Genomic DNA, 27,943 nt, shown 5'->3' on the forward strand with positions numbered 1-27,943 from the left:
GTGACATCTGCTGGATGTCTTGAGAAGTGGTGGTTCCAGGGACAGGTGGAAATAAAACTAAGGAAAACAAACTAAGAAACTAGGAAAAGGGGAGGACAAACAGACCCTGACACTACCACTGTGAGAGGCTTCACTGAATGAAGAAAAAAAGCAAAAGCAGACACACCATCACACAAAGTTAAGACTTCTTATTCGTGTATAAACTTTATGCTAATGCTAGCTTCTTCTTTCTGAGCCTACTATGCAATGGATGCACTTCATTCATCCTGTTCTAACATACAGGATGAATGTCTGTTATACATTCACCCTGTATGTTTTGATTTGGAAACGGTTTCTTCTTCTGAATTTGTGACTTTGTAATTTTAGTATTTGCATGTATTATTTTTCTATTTTAGTTTTTAAAATACCATAATTTGAAGATACCTTTACATTTATGTCTGGCTGACATATTATATCAGATGAGCTGATCAGTTGCAGTATCTTTGGTAAGCAATATCTTAGATGGTTACTTTTAGATTTTAGTAGAAACACATTGTAAGGTAACTACCACTTATAATTTTTGGATACTTTGTCCTCGACCTTCGAGTTGGCAAAAAGGCCCTCTAGCCCCACCTTGAAGTGTGTGAATACAGTTTACATACTCAGTCAAAGCTAATTTATAAAACATACATGTTTTTGGACTGCAGGAGGAAATGGGAGTATGTAGAGGAATCGTGTTCACAAAACCTTTAGCTAAAACTGCGGTAAGTCAACCAAACAGCCCGAGTTATGCTGACCTTAAACTTTTCGCTGCAACAGCTACATTCACTCAAATGCTCAAACTTACTTAATTCCTCTGGTTAGTTGTCAGAGTTTCTGCACACAATAATTAGAATAGATGCAATAAAAGTACTTGAAGCTGAAAGTTGAAACAGTTGTGGTCGTACCAGATGGGTGTTTGTGTGGAAAATAGCAGGCAGGAGGAAGACACTGCAGTGGATCAAAGCCACAGGGAGACATGATGGGGGGAATATTAAACTTGCAGGGGGTCTGTGTCTGTGGAGTTGAGCACCTGTGTTTAGTCAACTCCAACCCGACTGAAGAGAAGTAGAAAGCCATTCCTCTGAGACGTGTTTCACCCTCTGGTTCAGATTAAGGATTCATAGTGTTGCTGTATAATGAGACCAAACACACTTCAAAGTCACATCTCATTACTATGCATTGTGTGTGCTTATGTTTTCTTTTATTATTTGTGTCACTGAAAGTCATGAAGCTAAGACAGCCTGTCCTGCACAGTTACCCCAACCTCGATCGTTTTCTGTTACTTCAATAGCAGCAAAAGTCCGGAAAAAAATCTTACAATACAAATAAATGACATGCTAACTTGTGTTAGTTCTTGGTGGCCTGCTGTCAACCTTCCAGCAATGAAATATAGCTGAACATGCAATATGTCGGCATTTGACAAAACCTAACTCTAATGTTTCTCTCATGTGGACTGAGCGGTGCTGTCTAGGCAATTTTTCTAACTAAAGTGTAACTAAAGCTAAACCCCTGGCAAATTTTGAAAAACTCAAAGTGTGCGGAGCCAAGATATATGACCTAGTATGGGGATGAGTGAGGTGTGATCGGGACAAAAAGAAACATTGTCAACTTATCCATTTTGTATTAACACCTATCAATTTTTCAGACTCCTATAGTGACTTTCTTCAAAAGTCACTATAGGAGTGACAAAACTAGCAACTCTTTCTGTGTTGTTAGAGACGTTTATGCCGACAGCGCTCTGCAGCTCAGCCGCAGTGTGAGAGTGGCCATTAGCCGCCATTAGCTTCTCCAGCTTCCTCAGCTCTTCAGAAAGTCAGAATCAAGCACTACACAGTCATGTATTCAACAACATACCTCCACCAACAGTCAGAGCAGAGCAGACCCATTGCAAATAAATCACAGATTTGTAAAACCTGATTATTGCTATCTATCAATGCTCGCCAGTTGCCATGGTGATGTTCACGCTTCCAACTCTTGACTCACCACCGGGCTGGCACAGACCTAATAATCTAATCTATTTTGACAGTTTATCAGCAAGAAAAAGTTGATTTGGGGGTTAGTTTCACTTCCAGTTTTTTTACATGACTACTGATCCCTGCTCTGTCACACTAACCGAGTTTCCATTGACCATAAAATTGCTCAAATTGGAATTCAAAAAAGACATTTGCTTAATGGAAGCATGGCAATAAAAAAATAAAAAATAGAAGTTTTGGGTGAGTTTTATTTTATATTTTTTTTATCAGAATTGATGTATTTTGCAAAACTACTCTAGAAAAACTTTTTTGCATTGTATGACATGAAAAAAGATAAGTTGCTTTTTTTATGCAAAAATAGCAACTTACTTTTTTGTAGGCACTGGCATCCCTGGACAATGCACAGATGGTCTCACAGCAAGAAAAAGTTCATCTAAGTTGCATTTGTCATTCATAAATGTTGAATCCACAACTGTTCTGATAAATCACCCACTACATTCTGCCCAAAATGCTGCATGCGTTGGCGCTCCCAAGTTAGGTGGGGCTTGTTGTTCCAACGCCTGAATAAGATGCAGACATCTCCTCTGATTGGCTGAAAGTTGATTGAAAATATACAGTACCTCCTGTTCACAAACGTCACCTCCATGATTTTAATGACTCACTGTGTGAACAAACTTATTCACCTGTGATTTTAATTGCATGTCTTACTTAATGGAAACATTGCAATTGCCAAATTGTGTTGTTTTTTTGTCTTTTTTACCTTAGAATATCAAAAAAAAATGTATACACATTTATAACAGGATCGCAAAGCATATAAGTGAAAGGTAGTTAGTTTGTTTCTTTGAGTTTGTTGTTATTTTCTCTTTAAAATTGGAGAAAGGAAACCCAGCTTTTGAAATGTACTTCTTCTTGTTTTGTTGAACTCTGACCCCAACACTCAGATACTGTGAACATAGAATATGTTCAGATCATCCGCCTGTCAAACTTGACACCAGGCCTGGATAAAACTATTTCCACAGAGCTGTGTTTGAAGTGTTGTGTTATTGGTCAGAAGTTTGTTGCTGTGTTTTATGTGGAAATGCGCTCTAACTCCACTGTCCATGTCTTACTTGGGAGACATAAATCGTTTTTGAGGAACATTAATCTAATGCGGTGAGGAATTATGTACATTTATACAATTCTTCCCTTCACAACTACAAAGACTGTCAAATTATTAAGAACTCCGGGATGGAAATTGTGATGTCATTGTCAACAAATGAGGCTGTCTGTAGAAAAGTGTGTGCAAAAACAAACATACAGCAACCACATGACTCGCATCAACTGTTTGGCTCTGACACAACTTCCAGGTTACTTTGCATTTGGCATATGGTGCTGTCTGGACACATTCAGCCTGCTTTGGATTCCACACCAGGTGAGCGTATTGTTGAAAGGCTTAATCTTATAGCTCAGTTAAAGTTTCAGTGGCACTTGCATTTCGAAAATGCACACAGGTTTACATCGTAGTGGAATAACAGAAAATGCCGTTTTCTGTCCTGCTGTGGAGCCGTGAGCAGGAAGGACAACCTTAGATCCGCTTCCAACCTTGTTTGTCACAGATCCAGCTGTTCAGGTTTAAGTGAGTAGTCATGTTTTTTGTTAGATTTTTTTCCTTCTAGTTTCCCAACTAAGGTGCTGACTACATATGTATTCCAACAGGAAAGCAGAAAGTTCTCATTAAGACTCAGATCAGTATAAAAAGTAACAAACTATGCTGTTGTTACTTTAACCTAATGGGAACTGTTACTGCTGCCAAGAAGTGATACTCACTACCCACTCCAGTGGGTATGCCTGTTGAAATGCTTTCTTAACACAAAAAGTAAATCACATACCAGCAAACCAATAGACGAGGTGAAGAGGACCTCTTGAGGTTCAAACTGAGCATCAGAAAGGGAAACAACAGATTTAAGTGACCTTGAATACGGAATGCTCTTTGTTGTCAGATGGGCAAAACTTGGGATCTATTACACAAACATCCCTCAGGTTTACAGCACACAGTGCAAAAAAAGGAACGCACTCAGTGAGCAACATTTGAGTTGCCTGAAATGCCTTGTTGAGGTCAGAGGTCAGAGGATATAGACATTCTGGTGTGAGCTCATGGAAAGACCCAAATAAACACATTAAAGCTAAGACATGTGGAATACCATCTCTATCATTTATTATTCTTATTGTATAAGAATAATATACAAGTAGGAGAATAATCCAAAATCCCCAGCATGGCCACCTCAAACTGACCTAGTAAAAGTCCAGACTTAAGTTTGATTAAGGGGATGGAAACACCTCAAAGCCCTCCAAAGTGCCTGAATTCAAATGTTACTACAATGCATGCTGGGCCACAGTTCCCCCATAGCAATATAAAACAATCGTCACTAATGCTCCATGGTAGATGCTACACAAATGCTCAGGGGTGCCATAGCCATTTATTTGGTTTGCAAGATTTACATTTTGTATTTTCTCAGGTTAGCTTTGTCTGATTTTGCAATTAGATGATCTAAAAACAAATCTGTTAGGGGTAGAAACTTTTTACAGTGCTGCTCTATGAAGTCTCTCATAAGATCGATTTTGACACAAATGTAGTTCCAAAGTCTCAAACCTGCTCAAAAATAGAATCAAATAAAAACATTTCATCTAGAACTTTCAGTTTAAATAATTCACACATTTCATATGAAATGTCTTGTTTGTGCAAACTCAGTAGAAAAATATATGGCCAATATTTTAATTGGATTGAGATACCATGACAGGTTTAAAGTGAAGGAGAGGATGACAGTCTGCTGGCTTCCGATTCACATCATAAATGTTAAAACTGAACATCATCTAAATGAAGGAATATGCAAGTATGTCTAATTTATATGCTTTCTCACATAAAGCCAGAAGGAAGGAAGCTGACGATAAATCACCAGAATGAGTGTGTGACTTTACAGCCATCCAAGACGGTTCGACAGCGCACTTGGCATAATGTTTGAAATAGTACGCTGTTGGCAATATGTTTGAATTACCATAGTTCTTGTATTGTCAGGGAAGGCATTGTGCGACTGTGCCAGGCTCCATGAATCTGCATAATCTCAAGGAGAAGCCGCTCGGCCTCAAAGGCATTTATGCAGCTGACAGCGTGGCCCCTCCATCACAGTTTCATATCACAGCGGCAGAACATAAGTAGGGGAACGCATATGAAAATGTGTGTTAGGTGAGGAATGAGCGCTGTCATTACTCCTGGCTCTGACATTTGTCATTTTCTGTGATGTGATGCATTTGTCCAACAGCAGTTTTGTGGCTTGCCTGCCTTGCAGAGGCAATATGAGGCGTGTTGTTTGTGTAAAATAGAGAAGCATGCAGTCACACTGCCAAAGGTTTCTTGACATTTATTTAGGTAATTACTTGACCCAGAAATTAATCCAAGATTGATTATTATGTAATTTTTAAGCAATGTGAAGCTCGGGAAATGTGTAACTGCATGAAGCACCAATTAATCAATTTCTGCTTCCTAAGTTCTCTTTTTTTATAAGTGTTTTCTTTAAAGTTGATCAATAGAAGGCAAGCAGACAGTAGTGACAGAGAGCAATCCCAAGCCTGTGCTTTCTTAGAAATTAGCATGAAAAGCTAACAAAGTGACTACTAATGAAGTGGCAGTAAAACAATACATTGTTTTATTTTGTCTTATTTTTTTGCAAATAAAAATCAAATATTTGGGACACCGTAGAGAGGCTCCAGTCCTCGATGCTGCTGTCACAGCATCCAGTCTGTGACATCCAGAAACATTCACAAAGGGAAACATTCACAAAGGGAAACATTCACAAAGGGAAAACACAATAAAAACATGCATTAACTGCAGCATTGTTCATTAAAATGGCACAACACTACTAATGTAATGAAGACAATATACATACAGTAGATGCAAAGATGTTTCAGAGCTTTGCATTAGGAAATATATTTAGAAAGTAAATATGTTAAGTATATTTTTGTCTCTATTTGAATGTTTACTTAAGTCCAGTGATTGAGCGCTTTCACCACCACTGATGCAGAGTCAAAGACAGATGTCAGATCCAGCAGGTCTTCCAGAGTGCACCGCCATCAAAGTGTCACAGACACTTTGAGTAAAGCTGTTTGTGTGGAGTGGAGCAGACTGATGTTTGTCAAAGATTTCATGTTTTGCCATAAAAGAAATGAGGCGTTCTGCTGCAGCTTTTTCAGGGAGCGTTGACATAAAAGAGATTTTGGAAGATAGGCCTTTAAATTTTGAGCTGTGTAGGATTCAAATTACACATTTTTATTATTGACTTAACATCATGCTTGAAAAAGCTTGTGACCATACCTGTTAAAAGTGAAGCTTTGCAAACTTCTACAACACAAAAATGACTGTAGCAAAACTTTTTAAACACCAGTGGAAGTGTGTATAAATATCTTTTTTTACTATAAATGATTAGTATTTCTTAGTCGTCTCCACATTTGATTCTAATCAATGGCAGTTTTGATCAGTGAGATCCATTGTTAGCACAGCAGTGTGAAGCACTGAGTCGCCATCTGGTGAGGCCAAACACTCTTTCAGTATAAAGGTTTCTTAATTGCACTTCAGCTGGAGTTGAATCTCTGCAGAAGGTATAATGAAGGATTAAATGAGATCAAACAGAGGGAGGAAAGGTCGGGATTACGGATTTGTTTCCAGATGCTGATTACGTTATAATAATTGAGGTTTACATCAGATGTGTCTTTATCTTTGCCATCACTGTAAGCACAGGCAGGTGAAGCGTTTTCCATAAAACTCGAATCTGCAAAAGAGAGAAAGCCGCTCACTTCTTTTGTTTAATGAATATGACAAGTTAATTAGCTGATATGAATGTGGGAGGAAGCCAAAGACTCCCACATAAACCCAACAGGAGCCGAGTGCAAACAGGTGTCAAAGAGTTTGTTTGTGAAGTAAGCAATGTTAATTGGTTGCAAAGTATTTAAAACTATTTGCCAGTGTTGGATTTAATTTGATATTTTTAGGCCATCTCTGGCTCAGTTGCATTCTGTGCCATAGCTATATGGAAGTGGCTTTCTGTCGATTTTCCCTTTTTTTTTCCAATGATAGAAAAAGAGAAAATGCTCCATTTTGACTCTTTGTTTCAGCCCTTTTGTGCTTTTGTCTTCTTCCAGCTCATTCCCTCTTCATTTCTGCAATATTCCAGTCACTTACGTTTTGAATGGCTTGGAAATTTTTTTTTCAGTTCAACAGCTGCAAATGGTTTTTTCCAAAGAGTGCCGCCTGCAACAGAATTATTATTATCATCATCACAAACATAATACACAATGGTTTTCTCATTTGGCACTTTTTGCTGCTCATTGCATTCTGATTGTGGTCTGTTCTCCACCATTCTCTGCTGATTTGATATGTTGCAATGCTAATGTATGCCACAAGAGGAATATGCTTAAGTTGCTCTTAAAAAAACAAAAAACTGGCACAAATATTTGCACTTTCAGTCTGTCTAGTCATCTCTCTCCATTTAAATTTACTATAGTAAATGTACAGAATTTATTAAAACCAACATCACTAATATTTGAAAAAAAATCTTAAATTATTTTAACCTTCTTTAACATACACACACACAAACTGCTATCCATTAAGCTCAACAGAAGTATTTTTTCCCTTCGTACTTTAAGTTGATCAGAATCTCTGGGGACTTTTGTTTATTGAGGAATTACTTTGTACTTGCCGGGTTAAACTTGCTTCAGAATGGAAAACAACATTTGTAACTCAAACAAGGCAGGATGAGGACCCATATGTTTCCAATCACCAAAACACGGTGTGAGTAGTAGTAACTAAGTAGTAACAAGTAGTAGAAGCTACTAACCTTTAAATACTATTTCTATCGGTAACACAGAAAGCGAGCAAAGTCACTCAGTCCATGTTGGCCATGCTTCCAAATATTGAGCAACTAAAGTCGGAGCAAGAGGAACGTCTAAGGCGTTTTGTTGCTGGCAAAGGTATAGTGGCCCTACCGGCCTCAAGGTTGTTTACAGCAAACACAATTTCCGGTAGGCTTCATCAAGCTGGCCCGTTACATACGTCATGGCTAAGTGTTAGCGATTAGGTAAAAACAGATTCAATCTTCTCAACTGAGTCCAGACCTCTAGCAAGTCATTGCTTCTCAATAGCTAAGGGATTGGACTCTTTGTACAAAGCAAAGAACAAGGAGCTGGTTTGTATCAAGCTAATATACATATATGCAAAGAATTCAAAGTGGAATGACATCCAGCAAATCTGTTATGCAAGTCATCTGCAGTAGAGTGGATGACTTAGAGCAGGGGTCCCCAAACTTTTTCCTGTGAGGGCCACATAACTTTTCCCTTCTCTGGTGGGGGGCCGGAGTCAGTTTGTAACAGAAAAAGTTTTACACGTTTATTACCTGCGCTGCCGAAAATTGTTGACAGCGGGGGTGGGTGGGGTGGGGGGAGGTTTGAAGGTTGAAACTGTTCGGTGGGGGGTCGTTTCTCGATTGATTTTTACCCAGAAAGCACATGGGCAAAAACCGTTAGTGAAACGGTCACTGGGACTGACTAGTATATATTCCATTGAGGGAAAGTAACTTTAACATATGAATTCCTCATATGTTAACAGAAAGGCTTGTTTTGAAGTATAAGCTGCTACTTACAGGCATTGCTTCGAATTCGACCTGGAATGCGGCGTTCATCTGCTCTACCACTAGCAAACAGACAAACAAACTGATTAAATAATATAAAAGTCAAGCAGTTCCCTAAAAGTCCAACAGATGGCAGCACTGCGCCATGCAAACCAAAACACCCAGTTTACAGGACACACTTCCTGCTAAAGAGCCACCTGGTGGTTGAAGAAAAATCCACATATAAACCGGAAAATACAATATATGAAAAAAAATCTGAATGCTCTCTGGTATTGTTCAGGGGGCCGGACCAAATGTGGAGACGGGCCGTAGTTTGGGGACCACTGACTTAGAGTGACCCATTGAACCAGTATCATCTGCAGTGTGGAAAGAAACTGAATCAAATGTCTAAAAGCTGGCCAGAGGAGATTGAACGCACAATTATCTTTTCTCCACCATTTGTTGCTATGACATCACTTTACATGTATTCTAGTTGTGTTTTATCCCCAATTGCAATGTGATGAGTTGCTTTCCTGCTGTGAGCTGAGTCCATACAGTTCCAGCCCCACATTGGAAACATCACTTCCTGAGTTTCCCTTAAACTTAACCTTCTATCTGCTCATCTAATATTCATGTTGGAAGAACACTGGCTGGACTTTAGAGTTGGTCATAGAAGATGAGGTGATCCTTGGAAGTGACAGGCTAGATGTTGAATATATAATACTTCCACAACACTGTCTTCTTAAAAATATAGAAATGCCATCATTTATGTGTTGGTACAATAGTTCCCTGACCATAACATTTTACCCTGGAGTTTGTAGTTAGTTTGTATTGTCTTTGTAGAATTACTGATGGTTTGGTACCCCAGTCTGTTTTGGAGTTACTACTTTCAGATGTTGATGTTGCATATGTACCAACAGGTATCACTGACATGACACGAAGTCCAAACCAACATGACAAAATTTTTCAGAAATCTGATTTATGGTGGGAAAGTAGTTCAGAAATATTTTCAGCAACCATCGGCTCATATCCTGTCATTCCAGACACGACAACCAAGGCAGAACTTACTCTGAACACTGTGGAAAGTAGTTGGACATCGTAATTGGTGACAAAACACCTCACATTTCAATTTCATAAGAGAATTTGACAGTTGCTTGAATAAGTATTGATATGAGTTTGAGATTTCCCCCCACAGTTTTCAGCCCATGAGGAGTTTCAGTTTCAGTCGGTGGTTGGTTATATTTGATGTAACTCATTTCTTTATGCACTGCGTCCTTAGTCCGCAAACTGTTTGGTGTGGAAATGAAAATAAGATATTATCTGTGAATTTATAGCCGTGTTCCTGTCTGGTGATGTAGAGTCAATATACTCTGGGAGATTATCTAGTTTCATCCTGTTACGCCCGAGTCCAGCAAACCATTCCATGTAGCACACATGATTCTGTAGATTGAGTGATATTGAGTGGTGGGCTGAGATCTCCAAATGATTTTACTCTCCCCGTATCATAGCTGACAAAGAAATTAAATATTGATTCCCGGTGTGTGCCCACAGGCTGAAATTACCCATTCTCTCTGCTGTCCTGCTCTCTTTCCATCCCTGCTCACTTGCCTATTCTATCTCTCCTCCCACTGAATTCCCATTTTTATGCCTCTCTTCTTTAATATTACCTCTCTAAAGGACTCTACTCACTGTGACTGTTTCTCTTTCCCACTCGGAGTCTGTTTTAAGCCTCTGTTGGTTGTACGGGAGAAAAAGAGAAATTCAACACTTACACTTGTCTAAAGCTCCTCTTCAGCTGATAAACTGGTGGTCTGTGCTGCTGCATAACCCTTTTCCACTTAAGCCCTTCTTTTCTGAATTAAAAAAGCCTCTAAATACCTAAATATAACCTCAAATTGTCTTGAAAGCAGCTGAATATGTTCTGAAAGCTCCAGTTCAGCTGTTTTGTCTTTGATGTTTTGTTTAAAAAAAAAACCGGAAAAGTGTAAGGTGTGTCTCCGTGTCAGGGGAGCCATGTTACAGGTTGCACACTTCTCCTGCAGAACTCTTAATTGCATCACTTCCCATCACATAAATCACTGCTATTAATTAACCCTCAGTTCTTCGTGACAGGAAGCAGATGGATCCAGTTCTCTACTGCTCAACTGTTTACTCCCAGACACACCAGCATCATATTGAAGGTTCTGAACACATTCAAAAACCAGCCGGCACAAAAAGAGTTATATAGAGAAAAAAAACGTATGAAGAGTAATAAACATGTTACCATGATTTAATTGCAGCTTTTATGTATAAACATATGTCTAGTTTTTGAATTTCAACATTAAAAACCTGCTGAGAAAGAGTAAAAGTTCATTTTTTTCCCTCCCAGCTCTAAATAAGCTCAGCAGAATGATTTCTAACATGAGCGATGGCTTCGGAGTTTGTAATGGCAGCCGGCTGCAGTTTCAAGCGTGCTTGTTCAGTTGCGCACTTGCTCACAAATTGAATTGTTCAGTAGTAGTAGTGCCTCTTTTTTTTAATCACAGGCATTTATGTAAATTGAGTTCAGATGAAGTTCATTCAATATCTTGCCTCTGCAGCAATGTTCCTGTGAAATGAACAACCAACAAATATAGCCGTGACGACAGGTACCATTGGAAACGCAGAGCCTCATGACATGATGGCTTTGAGAGAGTGATTGTTGGTGTCTCGTTAGAAACCAAACAACTGCTGTGAGCAATAAGTACATGTTTCTGTGAAATGTGCTTCTTCTGTAAAATACGGTCTCTCATTCAGTTTACAAAAACACAGCAAATGAAATTAATTTTGTGCTGATTTGGTTTAATCATATGGAAAGATTAATTTTAAAAGACATGTTAATGTTACTGTTGTCACTATGAATGGCTCAATAATCCTGGGTGCCACGTTTCAGTTTTAATGGAATGATTATTCAGAATAACCTGATCAAGACAAGAAGAAAGCTGTAATAATAAATAACCCTCAAAATGTTCCAAGTCGTTGTGGTTTGATACTGTTAGGAACCTTTTCTTCTGCAGGGACAGGAGCTCTACTCAGAGCTGATGAAGATTTAGTGCTGCAAGTCGCCATTAAAGGATGGGAACACAACAGCTCCCAATTATTTAATGTTAAGTAAACATTCATTCATTCATTCATTCATTCATTCATTCATTCATTCATTCATTCATTCATTCATTCATTCATTCATTTATTTTAGTCATAGTAATTTATTAAATTTACTTCTTTGAGCTTTACATTATGTAATAATGTTATTCCATCATTTAAAACACACCTGGAGTGTTGCTTTGATTCTTTCATGCACATTAGGGAAAGCCTTTAATCTCCAGGGCAACCATTCAGTTGAGCAAAATGTCTGCATGAACCTAGCAACACCTTTGTGGTGCAGCTCCTCCTCTGAGCTGCAGCTTCCAAGCTTCTTTCACACAGATCACAGTCCCCCACAAAATCCTCTCTCAGCTCCTTCAAACTAGCCAGCAGCAATTAGCAAACACCTGGTGGAACTGTGAGTCAGCTGAGCTTATTAGACGAGTCACTTCTCAGTGAAATGCTGGTAAAAACGTTTCAGAAAGAGCAGGAGTTTTTAAAGAGACCCAATTTGAAGCCAAGCTTCTTTTCAGTCATATTTGATGCATTTAGCAGCTAATGGTAACATAGGTACTTGGTTGTGCTATAAAATGGCGCAATGTGCCTGGAAGGTACACAGTACTGTCCCTTTAACAAGCACAGTCTTTTGAAACTGACCTTCCTCCAGCAGCTGTTGTCCTGATGGCAGGAAGTAGAGCAAACCTTGAAAACGTGCTCAACATAAAATCTACATATTTGAAAGCGCAAAACATTTGTCATTGTGGAACAAATATGACAAAAGACAGAAAATTTGAGTGTGCTAAAGGATTCGTCTCTCCGGGGCCTGTCTCTGTAAGCTGGAAACATCTTCCCACTGGGAATTCGCCCAATTCTAAAGACAGAACTGTTTCATCTCCTTCAAGCTGAATGGATTCCACTGGTGCACGGCAAATTTACAGTCATACTACAGATTCTCAATCATCCTGAGTGCTGCGATTTATTTTGGACATTGCTCAAGATCTACTACTAGGCCAAACACACACACAAAAAAACTTTTTCTGCTCTAAATCAAAGTTTTTCATTTGCAGTAGTGTTTGTGTCGTGGTGAACTGCGTATCTTTGGAGATATGTTTTTTTTACGGCATGAAAGATGTTTGCTTATCAAATCTGTCAGTAAGGCTCGTTCTATGATCTTTTCCATTGAGGACGGTTTTTACAGTGTGACTGGGTGTGTTTGTGTGACATTAGAAGATTTTCAGTTAGTCAGAACATTTAATCAGGCTGTACTTATTTCAGCTAATACCTTTCCAAAATGTCAATGCTTAAATGAAATTTGCTACAGTAAATAGTCAGAGTCTGTTCTATACATCACAAAATGTCATGAAAAAAATAAAACTCTCCCCATTTTTCACTGAGTGCCATATTTTCTCTCACCAAAAGGACTGTTGATTTTTAGACCTCTGGACTACTCTCTGGAGTGTCACCTTTATGTTGATACCAGAACCAATCAAATGTAACTTACAGTTCTGAGATATATTGAATTGATTTTGGGGGTGTCAACTTCCTAAAAATGTCCACATTGTCATAATGGGGTATTTGTGTGTAGATTTTTGTAGGAAAGAGATTAGTTTCATATAATTTGTAAAAAGGCTGTAACATAAAATATGAAATACTTTATGGATGCCCTTTACATTGTTTCCTATATAAACTGAGATGGCTAATGGTGCATTGGGAATCTTGACAGTTTTTAATTGTTCAGTGATCTGCTTAGATTCCTTATCGGTTGCATTGAAACTAAAGACACATAAACTACCAGAGCATCCATATCTACTATCCACTCTTCCACAAAGAGTTTGAAATCCCCTTCACCAATGCCCCTTCAGCCTTGCAGTCTTGTTGAGGGATTAATTGGAAAAGTTTGGGATTAAAGAGAAATTTCACTCTGTGCTGAGGTTCCAGGTATCACTTACTGCCCCTCATTCTGTTCGACTGGGAGCCTGTCAACACAGCTGTTCATGTCCAGAGAGCAGCAGCCTTTAGGAGTGATAAACTACAACAGGCTGACAATGTGTCAGTGACCGTGGCGACAATGATTGGACACCAGAGCTCTCTCCCCTTTGACAAACCTTGATAAAAGAAAACTCTAATTAAATGCAATGGGCCAAAAGGACATTGTGACATGCGGTGGGCTCAGAGGACGTGGACAGTAGAGATAAGCCTTCAGTTGATTGACTGTTGCAGTCTGTTTGCTTCCGCTACCCACTGTAGTCTGAACAATTTCTGTTCCAGCAGCTGTGTTGCTCTTTCAATTACAGAACAACAGCGGAAAGCATCCAGTACTGCTGACAAGCTGCGTGTTAGCGCTGCTGTGACAAAAGCTTGGAGTCAGCAATTAGCCACAACACTACCCTCACCACATCCCACATTCTCCACGCACACTTCCTGTTTAGCTAGATTTAGACGTGTAGTTAAAAATCCCGATTAGCAATGAGTCTTCACACAATTTGGAACATCTTGTTAAAGGCAAGAAGGTTTTGTTTAAGCTTTTGACATAATGTGGAGATTCAGCGCAATGACAGAATAAATATGTGGAAAAATTCTTGAGATTATTCCGATTGCGCATCTTAAGCATCCAAGAAAGATGATCAATTTTAAAAAGACATTAGGTGTTTGAATGCTGGGATTCGAATATCAAGCTGCGTTTCCATTACAAATGTGCACAAAACTTTGTAGATATTCAACTAATGTCAAAAAAACACAAGTTTGCAATTGTGGTGTTTGCATTAAATAAGAGACCATTCAAATTACATGTAGTTAGTTTGTTCAGGTATAAGTCATTATAAACCTGCCTTGCTGCCGTCCTCTGACCACTTCCTGTCATCTTCTTAATCTTTTCTGCCAATTGCAACATCATGTTGCTCATCATGTGACTCGTATGAAAACAAGTGTTTCCATTGCAGTTTTGCAAAACACCTCATCCTTGTGCTAAAACATTTCATAGCAAAACGTGAGTTCTTTTGGAAATTGACATGTTTCCATTATGCAAATTTATGTTGGCAATTACAATTTGCTGAATTTTATGGCCATCAGAAACGCAGCTTCAGTCTTCTCGTTTGATATGGCTGTTCTGTAGGTTAACTTTGGTGGAAACCTTTCCCTATATATTTTTTGATTATTGCGTTTTGTTGGCGACCATTTTGTTTAAGCCATTAATTCTATTTTACTTTTACTTTGTACAAACCAGTCCTGAAGAATATATACCCATTTTACCCATTCACCTATTGTTTCTACTTCTCTTTCAATGGCACAGGAAGACAGGCATCTTTAGGGAAAAATATTCTCCATTCACATCAACTTCAGTCTAATTTGACCCCTGATTATGCAGTTTGGTCAGGCAGTTCAGACAGGCTGCCACAGATTTTCTTGTACATGTCAAAAAGTTCTGTGGTCTGATCTTTGCAACTCTGACATTCACACAGCAGGTCTTGAGGCTTATTTCCAGTTTTTTGCTGATTTCTTTATTTTATTTTATACCACTTAATATCTCATGTCAATAACATCATGGAGACCAATTTGTAAAAAAAAAAAAAAAAAAAAGAAAGAAAGAAAGAAAAAAAAAACTGCATTTGTTAGAATTTTAATTTGTAATTTTAGTGGAATCATGCAAAGGTTTTGCTGAACGAAAGATGCAGTTAGGTAATGCTATGGGAGTAAAATTAGATCAGGGGTGTCCAAAGTCAGTCCTTGAGGACCAGCATTCTCTCCCTGATGCAGGGTTTATCACAATGATGGCTCATTTGAAGGCCTAAGGAGAACATTGACTTGCTGAGGATGTTGTTACAACCACTAGGGAGAGAACTGAAACATGCAGGATGCCGGCCCTCGAGGACCGACGTTGGGCAGCACTGAATTAGACTATGTGCAGTGGGTCCAATTCGTTAGAAAGAAAAATCTACTGGTTTAATAAAGGTTATTTTTAGATGCATGTATTTGTGAAGATGTACAAACAGGCTAATCAAATTCCTGATATTGGATTACCTGAGGATAGTTCAGAGTTCAGGTTTAAAAGCTACAACAGCTGGAAAAACATTTCAGAAATACATAAAACCACTTCTATTGCAGTGGTTTTAAAAATATATATTTTATTTTATTGATTTAACATTTAATTAAACTGATTGAGAATAAATTCTCATTTAAGACCCGTTAAGTCAGTCCCTTTTTTTTTAACAAATACAATTATGTTGCAAAAAATATTTAATAAAAAAGTTGTACGATTGTAAAATGTTTCAAACGTAAAGACCATTGTTGTAATCAATGTCACAACTTCAGTGGCAGACATGGAATAACATTTGGACAAGCTTCTGAAGCACTCACTTATTAATTACAATGCCACATTTCTTTATCAGTTATTCTTAGGTTTTGTTTTTTTTTTGTTTGGTTTTTCATTTTGTTCCAAGTTAACTGAAACACAGATTAGCCTGACAGAAGGACTTATGTCAGGCTAATCTGTGTTTAGCCTGACAGAAGTGTCAGAATGTGCAAAATGCTGCTTTTGTGTGATGCATTCCTAATTGGACAAAGAAAACGTGAAAAGAAAGAATCCAGTCTAGCACTGCTGACCTTTTCTTTATTGTATGTATTCTATGTACTAAAAGCCTCCTGTGTGATGTGTAGGCTCTGTAGTGTTGTGTTTGGACCCAGTGGCTCCTGTGAGTCCTCCTCTGTTGACCTGGGACCCTTGGAGGTATATATTTTAAACCTGTTATTACAGATCTTGGTTTTAAGGTGGACAGTTATTTTAAATTGGACAGCCAAATCAGAGCCGTGGTTAAGTCCAGCTTTTATCATTTAAGGCGATTGGCGTCAGTGAAATCTTTTTTTTCCAGGCAGCATTTTGAAACAGTGATTCATGCTTTTATTTTGACTCGATTGGATTACTGTAACTCACTTTATCTGGGAGTCAGTCAGTCGCTGCTCTCACGTCTGCAGTTGGTTCAGATGCTGCTGCACGACTTTTGACAGGAACTCAAAAGAGGGAACATGTGACCCCTGTCCTGGCCTCACTTCACTGGCTGCCTGTATTTTTTAGGATTCATTTTAAAATTCTTATGTTTGTTTTTAAATCACTGCATAATCTTGCCCCGGCTTACCTCTCTGAGCTTCTTCACCCCTACGTACCTTATCGTTCTCTCAGGTCAGCAGATCAGCTGCTCTTGGAGGTACTGAGATCCAGAAGGAAGCTCAGAGGGGACAGAGCTTCTCTGTCATTGGCCCAAAGTTATGGAACGACTTGCCTTTGCAGGTCAGAGAGGCCCCTTCACTGTCCACTTTTAAAGCTCGTCTTAAAACCCATTTATTTTATTTGGCTTTCAACTCCAGCAGGATCTAGTTTTAAATTGTATGTTTGTTTGTTTTTAAACTGTAAGAGTTTTTTATTTTTTTTATTTTAATTTTTTTGTTATGTTGTGTTTTAATGTACAGCACTTTGTATCAGCTATGGTTGTTTTAAAGTGCTTTATAAATAAAGTTGGTATGGTATGGTGTTTTGTTGTATCTCCTGTCAGCTGTAGGTACCGACAGCAGTCAGAGTGAGAAGTTTTATCAGTTTGTTGTTGCCAGAGATGACAAAGAAACAACCCACTCTCCAAGTCCAGTCTAAAAAAAATATTTGCATCATTACAGGTCTCACATTGTCACAGTTCAGTCAAGAATCATAATCCAGCACAAATAACCTTTGCACGTTATGGTTTCTTCCATGGAGCTGTTTTATTTTCCCCATCAAGTTGATTCTCCAGTGTTTTTTCTCATACTTCTAGAGACAGTTGCTGAGTTGCATCCGTGGAGGAAACTGTCCTGGACCCAACGTGAGTTCCTTTCAGCTGCCTGGAGATGTGAGTTTCTTTGCCAATGAGCTGGCTGTTCCTACCGTGGAATTCGCCTTTGAGCAGACCAAAGCAGGGAGTACAGAGGTACGTGTAACCTAAAGCATCTACTGTCTTCACGTTTCATTGACCTATTGGATTGTTTTCAGTTTGTGGTGCCATTTCTAGATTAATGGAAATATTGCGGCGTACGTCTTACGTGAAGTGATGTCCAACGCTAACTGAGTTTGTTTCCAAAGTGAGCACTGCTTTAATTTGAGTTCTGAAAATAAATTTGTTCGGTGGAAATGCGACAATTTCAAAAAATCTCACATTTTTTGATAAAAGGTTTTTGTGCTTGGGTGATGTGGTTATTGAGGTTGCAATACAAAACACTTCTTTTCACATCACACCAGTTTGTAAACAGCAGCAACACTCTTATTTGTAGACACTGTCCTCCTTGGAGCTCCACCAGAGCCCTCAGCATTGCTCACTTCATCACAATGTGTCAGTGTATTGAGTTTGGCATGTGAAAGTGTTGAATCTAGAACTCTTCTGTAAAATCACCCACTGCAGTTTCCCCATAACGCTGCATATGCTCCCCAGTAGGCGGGACATGTTGCTCCATTGTCTGAATAAAACGCCAACGTCTCCTCTGATTGGCTGATATATGATGAGATCTGGCTCCATGACTGAATTATGAATACTTGTCGCTTGTTTATATTCATTATACCATAATTTTTAATGACTCATTGCATAAACAAACATATTCTCATTGGGATTTTAAATGCAACATTTTTTCAACATTAGCAGAATTCTGAGTTTTGCACACATTTCTGATGATTCAGAGAGGAGGACTTCACTAAGTTAGACTGTTGCATACACATCAATCCTACATGACATTTTAAGCCACACTCACTGATACTGCAGTTTCACTGAAAATACAAAATGTTTGTCAGTGCATGTTCATAACCAAGTGAATTGCTGCAAAATTGACTCTCTAGGTGCCAATGCTAGTGGAGGAAGACACAGATTTCAATCATAGTTGCACATATTTCATTGGAACCAGTCTGACCAAAGCTTTGTCAGTGCATGTGCATGGTCAATTCAATAGTTTTTTGTTACATTCAGGGAAGAAAACGTGTGTTTAACTTCAGAGTAGCAGCAAAAGACATACGTTGAAAGTGCAGTTAACTAACTTCCTGAGGATTGAATGTGACAATCACCATCTGCAGCTTGTAAAACTAATAGTGCTATTTTAGATGTTAAAATCATTTACAAACCCAGTTTGACACAGTGCAATTTGGATCTTGTCTCTGCGAGCAACAAATATGCATCTTAGAGAGTAGAAATTATTCATGGCCCTATTCGCTTCTATTAAAAATGCATTATGGATGTTTGTTGCACTACCTGGGGCTAGAAAAATAGAGATTTGTTTTTTTTGTATTTTTTTCCCAGAAATGTCAACCCACTCAAATGTGGAACTCCTGGTTCAACCGGCAACTAGGAGCTTAATTAATGTAAGAGATCTTCATGATGTTTATCTGCCTGTAAGGCTTCCTAACAGCATTATAACAACAAAAAGCAGTGAGGATAAAGTCCAGGCTTATTTAAAAACCCAAATTAATAGTTTGATACATAAACATGTTCTGTTAAAAAGATTCCTGCAGGCAAAGATTACCATAAACTTAGCAGCAATTGAACTCATTGACATCGTTAAAAATTGGAAGAATCCAATTTCCCTCATATCTGAATTTGTAGGAATTATCAGTGAGGAAGCTGGAGGGGAAATTCAAGGTTTTTTTTTTTTTTTTCTTGGCTGTTTACCTTCTGACAATGTTTTGGTTGGTTAAAGTATTGATTTCTCTATTTCTGCATTTTGGGCTTGCGGGACCACCATCACAGTGAAACAGTTTTCATGTTATATTTTATCTTGCTTTTCCAGTCCACAAAAAACCCTAAGAGCAAAAACGGCTCAGGTTTTACTTGGCTAAAAGAAACGGCAGAGCAGTCAGACATGTTGTGATGCTTTATGTGTTACACATTTTCAGGGTATGACGGAGTCCTCCTCATCAAGATTTTTGTAACATACATATTTTATGAAAGTTAATGTGAATCTAGAACAAAATCCAAGGGAAAATAATTTCTGAAATACATGAAAACAGATGCTGCTATACAAGTACAAAATTTATATTCAGCTCTACATATATTTTCTTTTTGTACATATACAGTTGTATATACAATTTGTATTTAATATATTTTAGTCGTAAATAAATAGTAGAAAATTACACTTTGAGGTGAATCAATTGTACAGTTACATGCTAAAGTGGAACTACTTAATACTTTGTACACTGTAAGTATATAACTTTTAATGTACTATTAATTAGTAAGACATAAGTATGCCATTTTTTGAAAGAATTACATTTAAATTGTGTTTTCTAAATTCATAATCGTTATACTTTTGAAAAATTAGGTATTTAGTAGTTTGGAGAGATGTAAAACTGAAGAGGCTTCTACAGTTAATGTTAAAGACCAGTAAAGGTTTTGCTGTAGAACCTCTGTCACTAAAACTTGTTTGATGCTCTCAGCCATGGACACAATTATTTATTACTTTATTAAACAATTTTGAAAGAGTTTGAAGGTGAAAAAATGTAATATTACATCTGTTACAGTAAATCCATTATGAGATTTGTTTTATTTACATACAAAATCTATTTGAAAGTAATACATAAAGTACAATTTCAGAAAAACAAAATATATATGTGTAACATATTTTAAAAATGTGCATTTAAGATATACATTTGTACAAACACAGCATATTTGTACAAAAATATAATTTTAATAATATACTTAATCATAATTTAAAGTATACTTCAGAAAAATATATTTTTATCAAGTGTACAAAAATATTTATTTAAGAATATTAGAGACATTAAGATTAAATTACAAATGTAAAATTAATACATTTTTTAAAACACAGGTACATCTACTTGATAACATTAAAAATGTATTTCAGAAAAATGCAGCCTATTTAAAATATACTTATGTACATTATTTTGTCACAAGGGTTATCATTGTTATTTTATTCCTTGGTATTTTCGCTATGTCCAGATTGTGTTATAGCTATTGTCAGTTCTGTAATTTGTTTCACATTATGTATCTTTATGATATGTGCAATGTGGGGCCACTTAAATTTCCCTTAGTTGGAATAATAAAGTTTACATTGAACCTTGAATATTGAAACAACAGAGATGACTGTACTCAACATAAGGCCACAGTGTGTGTACAAAGTAAGATCATTTCTCAAAGCACATCGATGTGACTTTAACCATATGAGCACCTTTAGGGCTCTTTGTTCTATGGTGATAATGCAGATTACAATACATAATCTGCCGCATCTGTAATTGCTTCCATTCATCCTCATATGCTGAGCAAACAAAGTTGTTGAGTTGGTAATGTGTTGTGAGAGCGCCACATGTTGTGTACAGTAGCAGCTCTGTGGAGTTCAGAAATGAAATGCGGTTCACTGAACAGTATTTGTTCTATATTTAACATCTGTTTCTCTCATTTTGTCAGTGTTCTCCTTCGTAATGTGGTTATGCACCTCTAGCAACTAAAGTTTGTTGCACAAAGTTGTTGTTGAGCCATCGTGAAAAAATACCATTATGTCTTATCGGTACCTTATAGGGTCAGCTTGTTAAATTCAATTGAGTTGTGCACAAAAACATGTTCTTCTAAAAATGACAGTGAAGTAATGGCATTATGAGGCCAGATGTGCAACTATTTCTTCCTCATTGGGATTGCGTGCAAATTCTCGAATGTCCTTCAGTCTGTGTGTTCTCACCTCTGCGTGCAGAAATCTGGAAGTAAAATTCTCTCCCGTCGGTGCAACGTGGGTGTCATTTCTGACATGTGTCATCAGGCAGATGCATTGGCTTTGGGGCTCTGGAGGGAAAAACTCAGGCAGGGCACTGAGGTGTGAGAGGAATATCTGACAAGAGCTCATCTTTGCAGCTACATGTTTTAGGGCAACTTTCAGGTTCAGGTAGGGATAGTGAAATATTAAGTCAGTGGGATCTTCAACTTGACTTTGGCAAGTGCTGTGTTTATACCACAGGCTATTCCTGCCGCACTCTACAGATAGAGACAGCTGCAGTCCTCCAGACAGGTAGGGACGAAGGTGGCAGCATTCTTTTGGCCTCGTACCTTTTGCATCTTTGAAGAACCCATACCAGAAACAGTTGTAGGCCTGTTGCAAGGCTCAGTAACAACAGGTGAAACACGAAAGCTGTGAATCTAACTTCAAATTGTGATGCTAATCAAAGAGGAAGTGTCTGTGTTAGCTGCTGGGGACAGGTGGTTCTGGAAGCAGTGCTATGGTGCTCAGTCCAAGCTAGCAGCCTAGAGACAGCATCAGGTCATTTCTATTCCCCCAAAGTGAATTTTCTGTGTCTCTGGCTTTCTAACATTTTCTAACATGCCCCTCTTTCTATCCTTCAGTTATGGGATGTTTTCAAGATGACGTGACATAATTATAACCTTGCATAGACCCTTGAATGTCTGCATATGTTTACTTTCAGCATGCATAGTTCAATATTTAGCAGGAACCAGATGAGGACTGATACCAGCCCTACTGATAAACTTAAATGAGACTTAAAGTTATTGTAGCAGAACCCCCAAAATGAAGGATTGTGGCTTTACTGATGAGCAGTGAGGTTTATTGGAAGTAAACCCTGAGTTCCACCATCAGAAATGTACGTACAGCTACAGTGTGAGCTACAAAAACACACTCTTACAACCCTAACGTTTGAACAAAAAAATTAACGTTGACTACTAAAATATCAACCCTTATTCAAAAACTATACCAGTATTCATATACAATAAAACAAATTCACAATTTCAACCAATCAATAATAGAAATATATAGCAGTACCAATATAAGCTTTACATCATTTTATAATGTTATTCCATCATCAAAAACATACCTGGAGTGTTGTCTTCTTTCATGCATGTTTGAGAAATCCTTTAATCTAATAAACATCTGGGTGGACAGAAAGCTTCAAGACACAGAAGACACCGACTGCCTCACAGAGCAGCCCTCCCCTCTGACTCCACCACTCAGCTCCTTCAGACTAGCCAGCAGCAATTAGCAAACATCTGGTGGAACTGCACATCTGTTGAGCTCATTATACAAGCTACGTATAAGTGATACGCTGGAAAAATGTTGTTAATGCGTTGATAGAGGAGCCATGTTGTGAGGACTTCCTGAAGGCAGAGTTTCAGAAAGAGCAGGAGTTTCTAAAGAGACGGAGGCCCAATTTCAAGGTATTAAATTATAATATAATAATAATTTCTTTTAAATCATATTTGATAAAGCATTTTTTATAACAACATAAGTTGACATATATAAAATAGCACTATGTGCCTGGAAAACGCATAACACTGCCCCTCTGTACACCATCCACTTCATCTAGTCCTAACACACCTGTCCACTTCCTCCTGGTGGTCCACCTCCTCAAAAAGCTCTCTTTTTCATATAATTTTATTTTTTTTTGTCAGTTGGTAAAAATGAATGCATTATTTCTTGCGTGAACCTCTTCGTAACCCACAATGCATCGTCCATTTCAACTTCTCTGATCTTCACACTCTTAACACACTAAGGAGTTCTGTTACCAACCTAAAGCGCACCAGCATTAGAGCAAGCCGCACTCGGGTTAACTTAAACTGAACCGGGTGTGTGGGACAGAGTGCATATTTACCAGGTAAAACTATGTAACAAGCTGCTCATTCAGCTGTTGAACTACAGTCATAGAAACAGAGTCGTGAGGAAAAAATGTACCGATGTTTAGCAAAAGATAAAAAATCTATGCAAGTTAATTCACAAAAGCATTATATCATCACTTCATTTTGCTTTAGATGTTATCTACAGTTTTACACAAACATGTACTTTACTCTAGGGACAGATTCTTGTCTATGTTAAGGCTGAATAGGAAACCCTTTGGCAGGTTTTACTAATAATTATTCCAAAATTCCCAAAAGAGTTCAACTTTGAAGAAAGATTAAAATGAAGGATAAGAATGTGCAAATTCCTTCCAACCCTACTCTTAAATAAAGAACCCCTCCACCCCCCAAAAAAACAACTTTCAGAACAAAAGTAATTTTAATTCAACTAATAAGGCACATGTACTAATGGTTAATTGGTGGAATGCTCCAGCCAGATGGCCGTTCACTGTCCTGGTTTAAAACTTCCATTCCTGAATAAAACAAGTGCCTCTTTTTTACCTGCTGCTTATGCGTGCAGGTCAGTTCACTTAGCAGCTTTATTTGTTTTTCCAGAAGTAGTTTCGGATCTTACTTGTGTTTTTTCATAGTGATCACAACGACATTGAAGAAAATACAAATGATGGTGATGATGAAGCTCAGTCCATTTTCTTGTTGAAAATATCTGTGTGAAGGGTTAAAGAATTGCTGTAAGCCTTTTATTATAATGTTTTTTTTTTCAAGAACACATATTCACTTTGATTTTGTATTGTTGTGTGAGTGAGGTTCAGAATGTGGTTGTAATTCTCCTTAGTAATTAACACTTCATCTAGTTTGATCTATCAACTATGAAACTGCGGATCTCTAAGATGTTCCTTTTGCAGAGATATGTTGCAGTCTACATTATGAATGAACTGCTCTGACATATTTTGTACTCAGAAGTCCCAGTGCAGGAAGAGCGATGCAACTAGCATTATACACGCACCAGTGAACATGATGATTTAGTGCATTTTTTTGAAAGGACACACAAATGTCACAGCAGTTTTATCTAACAGGTACTACTGGAACCCATTGAGGCTTGATCTTGTGTTTTTTTTTTCTTCTAGCTGATATACCATTTTATTACATCAATTTTACAGTGGCATTTGGCATTCCTCATGCAGCGTGTCTTGGCTATAAAAACACACTAAATTGAGTCTTGTTTGGTGGCAGTGAATACCTGACGGTGCTACCAGTCATTCTGGAAGTCTGAAGCTGATGAGAAACGATGGATGTATATTACAGCTGCTTCCAGCTCTTCTGCTGTCAGGCCAAAAACAACTATTAACAGCTACTAACGGTGGGAACACCAGGGAGGACTCACACAAACAACACACAAGTACACAGAAACACTTCCCATCTTGACTCCCCATCTTAACTGAGGTCAATTCACCTACTTTGAAGGATCGCATTTGAAAAAATAAACCAAACACACACACATAAACAAGGATATAAATCTGTGATTCACCCTTCATAAACCCCAGAGGGGTGAATTCAGTTAAAGAATACCTTAGAAATACAAACAGATTCCAAGACTGCCAAGAAAAGATTCCAAGAGACAGAAGCCAAAAGAATAAACAGGTCAATGTCTCCACTGGACTAGATGAAGAGTACTCCCAATGTTAGGGTAATCACACATGAGCCAAGCCACCAAGAAGAGAAACTGAAAAATACTAGAAAGGTATACGGGAGAATGAAGCATCACAGAAGAGTGAGTGCAAAGTGGTCAATAGACCAGACTAGAGCAGACCACACTCTAAATTATGCATGGAAAGTCCACTGTAACTACATTCTATTCACAAGTAAGAATGACTTCAAAGCCAATGATTCTATTATGTTCTTTGTATTTGAAACATTTTATGCATTTTTTGTTGAATCCTGATACACTAGTGGAGTTGCTGTCAGTCAATTGCTATGGCAACGAGTCTCTTTTTAGCGTAGCAGACACAGAGCCATAAAAAAAATACAAGTGGTTTTGAGTTGTTCTTTAACAGTTTTTCTGCGTTATATTCCATTTGCTGCGGCGCACTGCACTAAATTAATAAGAAATACATCTCCAGGTTTAATTTTCTTAATTTTCACGTAACTCATCCGTTGGTGAAGATGACGAGCCGAGTTGCTTACTGGAAAAGGATTTTAGGGAGCCACGTTTAATTTTATAGAACTTTCCAGAAGGACGACTCAGAGGAGGATCAAGTGAAAAGCTGGCAACCTCCATAATGGGCTCAGTCTAACACCTTTAATACTGTCAAAAGCCCATTGTAAGGCCCTACAAAGCTCCTCAGTGTCAGACAGCCGTTCATATACACAAAATGGTTCCAAATCTGAGGCACTGCAAAGAAAAACAAATAAAGGACAGGTCACACTTGTAATTTAATATCATTCCTCTTTAATGTTTGGCAGAATGAAAATAAGTTCCATTGTTTCCCCAAATGTCTGTTTCTACCTTACAGCTTATTTTCTGTTTTTGTAAGTTCATCTCTCCTTCCTTTGGCTGTTTGGTCTTTTGTTTAGTACTTAGGTATTTTTAACACTTCTTAAGCCTTTATATACAGCTTAGTTAATAAGGATGTGAATGTAGTGATTAAAATGGTGTGTGCCACCAGTTAGCTAGCTCTACATAGATCACAGTGACCAGTTGAGACAGAACAGACCACTAGACTTCAGCCAAGGGTAGTTTCTCCAGAGTTCAACAGGCTTACATAAATCAATGCAGATATGTTTATGTGAACTTTTCAGAGAACTATTTGACATAATTAAAATATATTATCCTACTTTATTTCTGATTGTGCCTCAGCTGATTCTTTCTTGGTGTGAGAGCAAATCAATCTTAATCTGTGCATAAAAAATTGTGAAAAAGTGTGAACTCTTTTATAGGATTATTTTTCAGTTGACTGCCCAGTCATTAGTCTTCATCACTACTGGCTGCTCTCCAGTGGTGGAGAAAGTGCTCAAAATATGTACTTAAGTAAAAGTACAAATGCACAGACAAAAATGTACTCAAGTAAAAGTAAAAGTACCACATTAACATTTGTACTTAAGTAAAAGTAAAAAAGTACTAGCTTTTAAAAATACTTAAGTATTAAAAGTAAAAGTACTTGTTGAATATATTACCTGATCGCGAATGTCATTAAGTGTACCGATCGTATTTAATTTTAATACATCAGTAATGTGCCATTTTAATGAACAATGCCACAGATAAAGCATGTTGTGTTTACTATCTGTAACATAGTTTAGACTACGTGATTCTATGCATCATAATTTCAGGGATGGAAACATCTTGTCTCCTGTCCTAACAGCATGAACTTCACTTTTTTGCCACTAGTGGCTTTTATTTTGAAAGAAAACCAACAGAAAACTGAGGGAGGATATGCAACCAAGGAGCCATATAGCAGTGTTGTAGTCAAGACCATCTAACCCGAGGCCAAGTCAAGACCAAGACCAGCTCCCCGCTCTACATGACACAATAAAATTAAGTGCACCTATCAAAATTTGTTCTCAAATTGATCTGAAAGGCCCACATTCCCATAAAACACCTAGATATTAAATACTTAGAGCTGAAATAAATTTAACCAGTATCAATTCAGACTCTTCTTCATTCTGCAATGTTCTCATCTCTGTACTGCAATCCGCAGAGGTCTCCTGCCATCCCTAAAAAGATCCCGCCCTGGGCGGTTGCCCATATTGCCCATGTCAGGAACCACCATTAAACATAGCAATTAACGGTAAACAACATGCAACTATGAACACTGTCCAAGACGCAACAAGCAAGAAGTAACCAAGCAGAAGGAGCACCATGAGTGTTCTCCTCCTCCCTCCTGCTGCAACGTCTGCCACCATGACAGGAGACAAAAACAAAGAGCAATGAGAATGCTCTGCGTTCTTTTATTTATTCGTCAATTAAATAAATATATATATTTTAATGAAATAAAATAATATCTGCTGCAGTGTATACACGCAGAGCATCACAAAAACAAAGAACGGCTCTCAGTGAGGCTTCAGTCCTTTAGAACTAAGTAAATATCCGTCCACAAGAATCGGATCATTTGTGAATGTTATATCAATTTACAGCAGACTTTGGTCACAGCGTTGTACCATATATGCGACACCTCAGTCAAAATCTCCGCACAATAATTCAGCGCATGAGTGACAACTTTTTTTCATCGCAGATGCAACATGTGTCTCCGTACAGCTAGCTTTGCTAGCATCACGTTCACATAGCTTACCTTTCTTTAAGCTTTCCTTCCAAGTGACGCTAAAAGTTGGACGAAGTCCCGCCGTCTGTGAAAGCGAAGCGCTGCTGATTTTTCATGTCGACATATCTATGATTTATGCAGCGCTATTTTATTGCTGACGATTAGAGAGACATTTCCTCCCGCTCAGAGGAAACCACTGCGCATGTCTGGATCTCCGAGTGCGAGTAAAGGGGGAGGTGATGGGTGACAACAGACATGTAAGTCACGTTATTGCTTGGATTTTACGGCGCCACCTTAAGTCCCTGATCCATTGGATGGATGGATGGATGGATGGATGGATGGATGGATGGATGGATGGATGGATGGATGGATGGATGGAT

At 38.1% G+C, this 27,943-nt stretch overlaps 1 protein-coding gene across 2 annotated transcripts in view; it reads left to right on the forward strand.

Moving 5' to 3' along the window:
* naaladl2 (N-acetylated alpha-linked acidic dipeptidase like 2) overlaps positions 1–27,943 on the forward strand; it is a 415,941-nt gene that overhangs the window by 305,884 nt on the left and 82,114 nt on the right. For both annotated transcript variants that reach the window (XM_017304561.1, XM_008407820.2), the window contains one exon: positions 17,524–17,676. In XM_017304561.1, coding sequence (XP_017160050.1) covers positions 17,524–17,676 — 153 coding nt within the window. The remainder of the gene's footprint in view (positions 1–17,523; positions 17,677–27,943) is intronic.

Source organism: Poecilia reticulata, linkage group LG4 (genome assembly GCF_000633615.1).
Source record: "Poecilia reticulata strain Guanapo linkage group LG4, Guppy_female_1.0+MT, whole genome shotgun sequence".
NCBI lineage: Eukaryota > Metazoa > Chordata > Actinopteri > Cyprinodontiformes > Poeciliidae > Poecilia > Poecilia reticulata.